General features: G+C 37.4%; 1 protein-coding gene across 1 annotated transcript; it reads left to right on the plus strand.

The window, feature by feature from the left end:
• The first annotated feature begins 492 nt into the window (after positions 1-492).
• LOC138348422 (cation-dependent phenylpropanoid and flavonoid 8-O-methyltransferase 1-like) lies at positions 493-2889 on the plus strand. Its single transcript, XM_069297619.1, has 6 exons — positions 493-679; positions 796-875; positions 1810-1813; positions 2055-2198; positions 2304-2456; positions 2513-2889. Exons 1-6 carry the CDS (start codon positions 620-622, stop codon positions 2798-2800), a joined length of 729 nt encoding a protein of 242 aa, XP_069153720.1. The 5' UTR covers positions 493-619; the 3' UTR covers positions 2801-2889.
• Positions 2890-11659: the final 8770 nt, after the last annotated feature.

The following is an 11659-nucleotide window of genomic DNA, read 5'->3' on the forward strand; positions in this document are numbered from 1 at the left end:
CAAAAATGTTGTTCCTATTTTCTTTTTAGTTTGTTTAAAAAAGAATGATCCATTTCTTTTTTCGGTAACACTTTAACTTTCCACGTGGCATGTTTAAGACCACAAGATTAAAAAGCATTTTGATACATTTGACATGACTTTAATTTAGAACCACAAAGTTAAAAAGTCTACTTTTTTTCTTAAATTCCGTTCAAAGTCAAAGTAAGTTATCCTTTTTGAAACGGAGAGAGTAGTAATTTATATATAAACCTAGAGGGTCAATTGTTTGCACATGAAATTAAAAAAATAAATCCTAAGTTTGTTTTATACGCATATTTATCTTTCAAAAAAGAAAAGTAAAGAAAATTATAATTTGTCACTGTTAAGGTCTAACACGTGCAATTAGAAAACAAAAAAACTGAAACAAACTTTGTCTCTTTGTCTCTGTAATAATAAAAGTTTGAATGGAAGATAAAGCGTGATCAAAACTTTGGAGATAACGAGAGAAAAAAAATTATTTGAAACAATTGCTAATATAACTTGTGATTCTTGGTTTTGCAGCTTCTACTCTATTTTATTGAAAGAAAAACATTTCCGTTCTATTTTGTAAAGAAAAACATCAAGTACTGTTGTAAAAGAAATGGCGTCGCTGTCCAACTCAATTTCCAAAGGATTGTTGCATAGTCCAGAATTGTATGAGGTACAAAATTCAATTTCATTTAAACCTCAATCATAATTTTTTACCTTATTTTTATTTGTTCTTTGGTGTATTTTTAAGTTAAATTTATCATTCTTATATGTTTTAACTTCTCCAAGTATATGTTTGAGACCGTTGTGTACCCGCGAGAGCCAGAGCTTCTCAAGGTGATTAGACTTATAACTTCAAATCATCCAAGGTAATATTTTAGTATTAATTTATACTTGTTAATCTCGTTTTACCCATAAACTTCAATACTGCAAAATAAAAATATTTTACTTTCGCCCATCACCATACAACATTTTTTTTGTGTAAACCCTCAAACTAGTTTTTAATTAAATCAAATACTCAAATTGCTAAACCTTCTCTAAATATAAATTACATTGGCCAATACATTTTTCACGTGACTTCAGTAAATTTTCATTTTCCAACCCAACATAACACCTCATGCTTTCCATTGACTCATCATATTTTTTTTTAAAAAAATATTTTTACTAACAAAAGGAGTAATATGAAGAATGACTTAATTTTTTTAGTCTGCTTTAAAAAGAATGATATCTTTCCCTTTTTAACAACATTTTAACTTCAATTTTCAATATGATATGTGTAAGGTTACAAAATTAAAGTGTATTTATAAACATATATCATAACTATAATTTAGAGCCATACGATTAAGAAGTTTTTTTTTTCTTTTTTTTAATCTGAGTTCCAAGTTAAACTAGGTCATTGCTTTTAAACAGAAGGAGTAGTATTTAGTAGGGCGGCAGTTGGGACGATCAAAATGGGTCAATACAATATACAGGTAAAGATTCATTTCGGTTCAAATTTGTTTTGGTTAAAATAGGTTGGCTCAAAACTGATTAGGTTACAAGTTATAAGTAACATGTCATAACTCATCCGTCCAATTTTTACTAAGTTTTAATAACTTTATTTTGTTATTTATAAACTTTTTGTACCTAATATTTTTTTCTCTTTATAGTAACTATATATATCATATAAAATGAAAAAATATTTTTACAAAATTTCTCAAAAATTTAATTTGGATTACATATCAATCCAATTTTTTAATGGATTGAGCTAATAAATTGTGAATCAATAACTAACCCAAATCTAAATGGGTTGGGTTGGACAAGTTGGGTTTTGATGGTTGTGTAATCAATGGGTAGAATGAGGGCTAATAATGTGGGTAGTAGATGTTGCATGAGATACAAGAAACTAATGATCATATAATTTACAAAAATCAATAGTCATCTTCTATCACAATTTATACACGCTAACTTATGCACTTAATATTTTTTTTAATAATAAAATGTATATACACCGACAATAATGTGTTTTAAAAAGTCAATCAGCTTAGCTTGAATTATATTTTTACAAGTGTTTAATGGAAACTGCACCAGAAGCTGGTCAACTAATTGCATTGTTGTTGAAACTAACAAATGTCAAAAAGACAATTGAAATTGGAGTGTTCACTGGATATTCCTTAGTCCTTACTGCCCTTAAAATTCCTGATGATGGCAAGGCTAGTGCATCACAATTTTATACAACTAAAATTGGTTTAATGTATAATATATTCTCAAATTCATGTGTAGAACATCATTGATTTATGTGTGCAAATATTATTCAGATTATAGCTATAGACCTTGATCGAGATGCATACGAGATGGGATTGCCAATTATTAAAAAGGCTAACATTGAGCATAAAATTAATTTTATTCAGTCCTCGGCATTATCATCCCTTGATGAAATCTTGAATGAGATAAGTAAAAGTAAAGTTACTGTAAAATCTTTTGCATCCAATTACTTGACTAAATGAAACTACTTATTCTATTGCAGAATGACAATAGAGGAAGATTCGATTTTGCTTTCATCGACGCAGACAAAGTTATCTATCAAAAGTACCATGAGAGAATGTTAGAATTGGTGAAAGTGGGAGGTATTATAGTATATGACAATACACTTTGGTTTGGGACATTTGCTATGCAAGAGGAGTGTGTTAAAGAAACAATGAAGCCAAATAGGCAACACATCATTGAATTTAATAAATTTTTAGCTGCGGATACTCGTGTTCAAATTTCCGAAGTCCCCATGGGTGATGGAATCACCATTTGTTGGGGACTTTAAAAAGAGTTTTTTTTGTTCTAGGAATAACAATTGTGTGTCTTGTGTTTGATGTTGAAATGTTCCCTTTTTAACTAGTAAGTTGTTGTTGCAACAATTATTGTACTAAGACATTTTCACTGCTAATTCTGAGTATGTGAAAAAGTAACACCTTATTTTAAGAGTTATCATATGTTCATATAGTATTTTGCAAATGTCTCAGGTTGATACTTGTGAAATGGCTATGATTTTCGAGCAAACATATTCATCTTGTTACAGAGTTCATTTCATGGTGCAACATCTTTGGCGAACAAAGTGTCTCAACTCTGATAATTCTTTGACTATGATGCTTGTTCAATCCAATATACATGTGAGTGTACGTAATCACACATGCATTATAGTGAGTATCAATGAGCAGGTGTTTGACTCGTTGAGACTTATGATTATAGAGATATAATTAAACTCAAAAGTGTTTTGTTGAAAGAGTTATGAACTTCTTATAACTGATATATTTTTCAAAGGGTTGAGAGTTTTTTTAATCACAAGGAGAGAACCTTCTTTTAGTGTTATGATATATCAAGTAATCATGTTGCTCATCGAACTTCTTTTATCTTGCAATACTTATCAAGTTATTAATTCATGGGGTGAATATTATGACTATGATTCTCTCAAATCTCTAATCACATATTTTTGTTTCTCTAACACCTATATCTCTTATAACTACGTTAATTAAGAAAATATTTTTGCAATTTTCATTAATAATCAAGTAGGGTGTACAAGGTATGTGTCTATCCTAGACACAAGATATGTTTCCCAATTCCTAGGCTTATGATCCTACTCTATTTGATCTTAATTGTATCTTACGTCCTTATCTCTCTCTCTCTCAAGTTAAGCAGTAAAACAATAAAATCAAAATCAAATAAGTCACTCATATGAGAAATATGTAGTACAACATTGCATCATATCAACAACAATCATATTGTTGATATGCTTAAGATACACCTTTAAATGGTGTAATGCGGTAGCATGCAAGAACAATAATAAGGTTTTGATGAAATCCATAGGAAATATGGGAAAAGTTTTGAAATTTACAATGGGAACAACTATTAGGTACTTATAGTTGAATTCTAATTTATAATGTTGTAGGAAATCTATAAACTATAACGAAGATTGCAAGAAAATGAAACTAGATAAGATGTAAAATTCGTTATTAAAACACCAAGATTGTGTCCTACAAGGGATTTTTTTTACCATGGAATTATAAATACTTTGAGTTACACATATACACTTAGTCTTTGCACTTTCACTCAACCATTTTCAATGCTTGAAAAAATTATCTACATAAGATACTTTTATAACTAAATTATTTATTAACATAAGTGTGAACAATCACGTGAAGTAAATCTTATTATTCCTAATATTAATTTAACAAAGAAGGGATAACGCCTAGAGTTCCTACAATCTATTTACCAATTTTTGGCAAAATCGACGAAATTTAAAGAACGTTTAGAACTCCTAGCTTATTCTCCTCTTAGAACCTTACTCTAAAGACTTGAAATGTTAATGAACGTAAAAGAACGGATTAAAACCTTCTAATTCCTTAACTAGATGTAAAACATCGTGGTTTAGGCTTATAATAAGAACTTAAACAACATAGCTTAGGTACCAAACACATAGGGAAAAGAACTAAATAACCCTAACTCAAAAAACTGATGAAGTTCCCTTAAAGAAAGCTTCACGGACTGTTCAGGGCTCCACAATCTGTGAAAAAATTCATTGGTCGTATAGTCATTTGTGAAACTTTGAGTGTCTGATAGGTTCTTACTAAAACGAGCATAACATTTTACTCCAAACTCTAAATGGAGTAAACTTTGTGAAGTTGGAAAGAGGACTCGTAGTAATTTGATTTGACAGGTCATGGACCATCTAATTCATTATGTACCAAGATATATGGTAATTTGAATTTGACAAAAATAAAACATAATATTGAAACTCAATTGATTAGAAAGCTTTCAACTCAACTTCGTGCTAGGGATTTTAGTTACCTTAATTCATATCTAAAATCATTCCCATATTTTAAGATTTAAATTAACTTAAAAATTGACGGGTGACTGTGTGTAACGACCTGTTTAGTCGTTTTGAACAGCAGATTTTATTTCAGGCAAAAAAGGCTGAGGCGACGGACCCCACGACGGACCGTCATGGGCACGACGAACCGTCGCAGGGTCTCGTTTCAAAACACATAGAAAATCTGAAATTGGGTACTGAAAATCGACTCTCTGAACTTCGTAACGGAATGGCAGGACAGACCGTCATAGGTGTGACAGACCGTCACAGACTCTTCAGAGAAATTGAGTCTCTGAAGTCTGTGACGGAGCAGCAGGACGGACCGTCGCAGGCGCGACGGGCCGTCACAGGCGCGACGGGCCGTCACAGGCTGCGTAAATCCCAGTCTGAATCGGAATTCCTCAATTGTTTTAAGGGACATTTTTTACTATTCCTACTTTAATTATAAAGTTAGTGGGTTAATGTTAATAAGTCTAATTACTTGGGGGTTAAAAGAGGTAACCTTAAGTTAATTAGTGGGTTATTATTGACATATTTTATTCTTAATTATATACTAATTAGGATAAAAGAAAGAGGGTTGGAATAAGAAAATTTGAAACCACAAGAGAGGGAGAAAATGAACGAATAGGGAGAGAAGAAGAACAAAGCTTTGGGAATTTGCTTGCTTGATCACTAGTCTTCGGTGGAGGTAGGTTATGGTTTCTCTTACGATATTCGTAGTAAGCTCTTAATAGAGAATGATATGTATTGATAATATTGTAAACCCTGCTATGTGCTTAATTGTATGCTTGCAAGAATGTAATTATATAATTGTGATTATATAAGCATGATGAAGTTATTGAATCCCAAATCTTGCAAAACCCTAATCTCTCTGTTAACGATGAGGCCTTGGTATAAAAAAGAAGGCGTGATGAACTAAAATAATGAGATTGATGTTGCCTTGGTAAGAAAGAAGGCTTGATGAATTGATAGAAGGAGATTAGGGGATCGGGTGTCACGAACCGACACGTAGATTTAGGGGATCGGGTGTCACGAACTGACACATAGATTTAGGGGATCGGGTGTCACGAACCGACACGTAAATTTAGGGGATCGGGTGTCACGAACCGACACGTAGATTTAGGGGATCGGGTGTCACAAACCGACACGTAGATTTAGGGGATCGGGTGTCACGAACCGACACGTAGATTTAGGGGATCGGGTGTCACGAACCGACACGTAGATTTAGGGGAGCGGAGTGTCACGTACCGACACAAGAGGATTAATGAATATGAGGGAGCGGAGTGTCACGTACCGACATAAGAGAAATAAAGATAATGAATCTTGAAAGATGGTAATATACTCAATCTAATGAACAGAATTCCCAAATGAGTATGGTATTGAGGCTTGAGTCCTCATGTGTGAACTTGACGGTAATTGTTAATGATATAGCACTTGCTGTTGCTACATGTTGAGTATCATAGTTGATTTTATGATATTACTTGGTATATATTGATTTCTATTTTGAGTTGGCCGATGATATCTACTCAGTACCCGTGTTTAGTACTGACCCCTACTTTTATGTTTTCTTCTTGTTTATTTGTGGAGTGCAGCAAACGTGCCGTCATCATCGACTCAACAGTAACTCTAGCCAGTCTTCATTACTCCGGATATCAGGGTGAGCTAATGCTTCTAGCTTGGACTGGATCTTCCTCTTCATGTCTTGATGCCTTGAAGTTCCGGCATGGACTAGCTTTTATGTATTTTTAGCTTTTTAGAAACTCTTAGATTTAGTAATTTGATCATAGATGTTCTTGTGATGATGACTTCCAGATTTTGGGAAATAATAGTTATTGAATTGGTTTTTATTAATGAGTTTATGTCTTCCACATTATTTTATGATGATATTACATTGAAATGTTAAGGTTTAGATTGGTTGGTTCGCTCACATAGGAGGGTAAGTGTGGGTGCCAGTCACGGCCCGATTTGGGTCGTGACAAACTTGGTATCAGAGCATTAGGTTTGTTGGTCTCATCACACAAGAACGAGTCTAGTAGAGTCTTAAGGAACGGTAGGGAGACGCCGTTACTTTTCTTTGAGAGGCAATAAGACTTTAGGAAAATTCCATTCTTTCATTCTTTCTTTCGTGCTATTACTTGGGTCCAATTGGTATATAGGTGATACAAATTGGTATCTGACCATCTTCACTCTATTTCGTAGATGGTTAGAACTAGAGCAACGACTACGCCAACATCAACATCGGCAAGACAAGAAGCGTCTGAGCCAGCCACCGGGGCTGTAGCTCGAGGAAGAGCAACGGCAAGAGGTCGTGGGAGGACGTCCTTTAGAGGAAGAGGACGAGCACCTATCCCATCTGATACTAGGGCAGTGACTCCTCCACCGACTGAAGAAGTAGTAAGAGAGGGTGAGGAAGGGGAAAATGAACAAGTGCAAAATGAGGAATTGTCACCCCAACCTACCCCAGAGATGATCAATCAGGTTCTCGCTTATCTTAGTCGGTTGTCTGATCAGGGTCAGGCCCCTCCAGTGTTTTCTGCACCAACACCTTCGGTTTCAGAGGTACAACATGCAGCCACTATGGCTCCTCGTATGGATGCCTCATTGGACATAGGCACGTTTCCCTGTCTTACTACTAGGCCTATAATGACAAATGATCAGCATGAACTTTTCGGTAAGTTCTTGAAATTGAAACCTCAAGTCTTCAAGGGTGCTGAATCTGAGGATGCTTACGATTTTTTGGTTGACTGTCATGAGCTACTACACAAGATGGGTATAGTAGAACGGTTTGGTGTTGAGTTCGTGAGTTATCAGTGTCAGGGGAACGCCAAAATGTGTTGGCGGTCACATGTTGAGTGTCAACCAACAGAGGCACCACTTATGACTTGGGCCTTCTCTAGCTTATTTATGGAGAAGTATATCCCCCGGACTTTGAGGGATAGGAAAAGGGATAAGTTCTTGAGCCTAGAGCAAGGTAGGATGTCAGTCAATGCATATGAGGCTAAGTTTCGTGCACTATCCAGATATGCCACCCAACTTTGTTTCAGTCCACAAGAGCGGATTCGTTGTTTTGTGAAGGGGTTGAGGTCAGAGTTGCGGATTTCAGCCTTACAGGTAGCGGCTACGGCAAAATCCTTCCAAGAAGTGGTAGATTTCGTGGTAGAGGTGGAAGGAGTGAGGCCAGATGAATTCACCATGGCATCGACATCCAAGAGGTTTCGAAAGGGAGGTGAGTTTAATGGTTCTTACTCTAGAGGACAGGGTTCCGGAGGTTACTCAGTTCGACCCATTCAGTCTTCACTACAGACTGTAGTTGGGGGTCCACCTCAGACCGGTCAACACTTCTCTGAGAGACCTATGCTTGACTCTAGAGAGTGTTATGGATGTGGGGAGACTGGACATATTAGGAGGAATTGTCCCAAACAGAGTTATAGACCCCCAATAGCTAGAGGTAGAGGTTGTCATGGTAGAGGCCGTTATTCTGAAGGACGTGGTGGTCGAGGTAATGGTGGTCACCAGAACGGCCGGGGTGGTGGGAAAACTGGAGCCACTACATCACAACATGGTAGGGGCAACGGACAGACAAACGATAGGGCCCATTGTTACGCTTTCCCTGGGCGGTCTGAAGCGGAGGCATCTGATGCTGTCATCACAGGTAATCTTCTGGTTTGTGATTGCATGGCTTCTGTATTGTTTGATCCTGGATCCACATTTTCTTATGTATCTTCCTCATTTGCTAATGGTCTAAATTTACATTGTGAATTACTTGATATGCCTATTCGTGTTTCTACTCCGGTGGGTGAGTCTTTGGTAGTTGAAAAGGTATATAGGTCTTGTTTGGTGAATTTTGTGGGGAGCAACACTTATGTAGATTTGGTTATCTTAGAAATGGATGATTTTGATGTAATTCTGGGTATGACTTGGCTTTCTCCACAATTTGCGATCTTGGATTGTAATGCTAAAACGGTGACGTTAGCCAAGCCTGGGACAGATCTATTAGTGTGGGAGGGTGACTACACTTCCAATCCGGTGCGTATCATCTCCTTTCTTTGTGCTAAGAAAATGGTTAGTAAAGGGTGTTTATCTTTCTTGGCACATCTCAAGGATGACACTACCCAAGTACCTTCGATGGAGTCGGTTTCGGTGGTCCGTGAGTTTCTGGATGTGTTCCCTGCAGATCTTCCTGGTATGCCACCAGATAGGGATATTGACTTCTGTATTGATCTTGAACCGGGTACTCGCCCCATTTCTATACCCCCTTATAGAATGGCTCCCGCGGAGTTAAGAGAGTTAAAAGCACAACTTCAAGAGTTGTTGAGCAAAGGCTTCATTAGACCAAGTGCATCTCCTTGGGGTGCTCCGGTTTTGTTTGTAAAGAAGAAGGATGGGAGTTTTCGGATGTGCATAGACTACCGGCAGTTAAACAATGTAACCATAAAGAACAAGTATCTTCTTCCTCGCATTGATGACTTGTTCGCTCAGTTACAAGGTGCTTGTGTCTTCTCTAAGATTGACTTGAGATCCGGCTATCATCAATTGAAAATACGGGCAACGGATGTGCCAAAGACTACTTTTAGAACCAGGTATGGGCATTACGAATTTGTAGTGATGTCTTTTGGTCTTACGAATGCCCCTGCTGCATTCATGAGTTTGATGAACGGGATTTTTAAACCATATTTGGATCTCTTTGTGATCGTATTTATTGATGATATACTGATATACTCTAAAAGTAAGGAGGAACATGAGGAGCATTTGAGAATGGTATTGGAAATGTTGAGGGAGAAAAAGCTTTATGCCAAGTTCTCTTAGTGTGAGTTTTGGCTAGATGCAGTGTCCTTCTTGGGGCATGTGGTTTCTAAGGATGGGGTGATGGTGGATCCTTCTATGATTGAGACAGTGAAGAATTGGGTAAGACCTACTAATGTGTCAGAAATAAGGAGTTTTGTTGGTTTAGCTAGCTATTACCGCCGATTTGTTATGGGATTCTCTTCCATTGCTTCCCCATTGACGAACTTGACTAAGCAGAATGTTCCATTTGTATGGTCAGATGAGTGTGAGGAAAGCTTTCAGAAGCTCAAGACTCTGTTGACTACTGCACCAATTCTCACCTTGCCAGTGGAAGGTAAAAAATTCATTGTCTATTGTGATGCATCCTATTCGGATTTGGGTGCAGTGCTAATCCAAGAGAAGAATGTGATTGCTTATGCTTCAAGACAATTAAAAGTGCAAGAACGTAACTATCCAACTCATGATTTGGAATTGGCCGCGGTAGTGTTTGCATTAAAGCAATGGAGACACTATTTATATGGGGTTAAGTGTGAGGTCTATACGGATCATCGTAGCCTACATTATGTCTTTACTCAGAAAGATTTGAACTTGAGACAGAGGAGATGGATGGAACTACTGAAGGACTACGACATCACTATTTTGTATCATCCGGGGAAGGCGAATGTTGTAGCGGATGCTTTAAGTAGAAAGGCGGGAAGCATGTGAAGTCTAGCTCACTTGCAAGCTTCTAGACGCCCATTGGCTAGAGAAGTTCAGATTCTGGCTAACGACCTTATGGGATTAGAAGTAAATGAAAAGGGGGGATTTTTAGCTTGTGTGGAGGCAAGATCCTCCTTCCTTGACAAGATTAAGGGAAAACAGTTTAATGATGAAAAATTGATTCGGATCCGAGATAAAGTGTTGCAAGGAGAGGCTAAAGAAGCGAAAATCGATGAGGAAGGTGTTTGAGGATTAAGGGAAGGGTATGTGTACCCCGCGTCGATGATTTGATCAACACTATTCTGACAGAGGCTCATAGTTCAAGGTATTCGATACATCTGGGTGCAACCAAGATGTACCGTGACCTAAAGCAACACTTTTGGTGGAGTAGAATGAAGCGTGATATTGTGGATTTTATTGCCAAATGTCCAAACTGTCAACAAGTAAAGTATGAACTCCAAAGGCCCGGAGGAACACTTCAGAGAATGCCCATTCCTGAATGGAAGTGGGAAAGAATTGCAATGGATTTCGTGGTTGGTCTTCCAAAGACATTGGGAATGTTTGATTCTATATGGGTAATTGTTGATAGGTTAACTAAGTCTGCTCACTTCATTCCGGTCAAGGTGACTTACCATGCAGAGAAGTTAGCCAAACTTTACATCTCGGAAGTGGTGCGATTGCATGGGGTTCCACTCTCCATTATATCAGATAGAGGTACGCAGTTTACTTCTATGTTTTGGAAAACATTGCATGTGGAATTGGTTACTAGGTTGGACCTTAGTACTGCGTTCCATCCTCAGACCGATGGTCAGTCTGAGACGACAATTCAAGTGTTGGAGGATATGCTTCGTGCATGTGTGATAGAGTTTGGTGGCCATTGGGATAGCTTCTTACCCTTAGCAGAGTTCTCCTACAACAATAGCTATCACTCAAGTATTGATATGGCCCCATTTGAAGCATTGCATGGTAGGAGATGTAGGTTCCCCATTGGTTGGTTTGATGCATTCGAGGTTAGACCTTGGGGTACTGATCTTTTGCGGAATTCGATAGAGAAAGTAAAATCTATTCAAGAAAAGCTTCTAGCGGTGCAAAGTAGGCAAAAAGAATATGCAGATCGAACGGTTAGAGACTTATAGTTCATGGAGGGTGAACAAGTCTTGTTGAAAGTTTCGCCAATGAAAGGGGTGATGCGGTTTGGTAAAAGAGGCAAGCTAAACCCAAGGTACATTGGTCCCTTTGAAGTACTTAAGAGAGTAGGGGAGGTGGCTTATGAGTTAGCCTTGCCTCAAGGGCTGTCCGGAGTACATCCGGTATTCCATGTGTCGATGTTGA

The sequence above is a fragment of the Solanum lycopersicum genome, chromosome 5 (genome assembly GCF_036512215.1).
Source record: "Solanum lycopersicum chromosome 5, SLM_r2.1".
Lineage (NCBI taxonomy): Eukaryota > Viridiplantae > Streptophyta > Magnoliopsida > Solanales > Solanaceae > Solanum > Solanum lycopersicum.

Excerpts from the sequence above, each read along its gene's own strand:
- LOC138348422 (XM_069297619.1), top strand. The coding sequence starts at position 620 with ATGGCGTCGCTGTCCAACTCAATTTCCAAAGGATTGTTGCATAGTCCA. Across the intron at positions 680-795 it reads ATAGTCCAGAATTGTATGAG|TATATGTTTGAGACCGTTGT; the intron begins GTACAAAATTCA and ends AACTTCTCCAAG. Across the intron at positions 2,457-2,512 it reads TAAGTAAAAGTAAAGTTACT|AATGACAATAGAGGAAGATT; the intron begins GTAAAATCTTTT and ends ATTCTATTGCAG.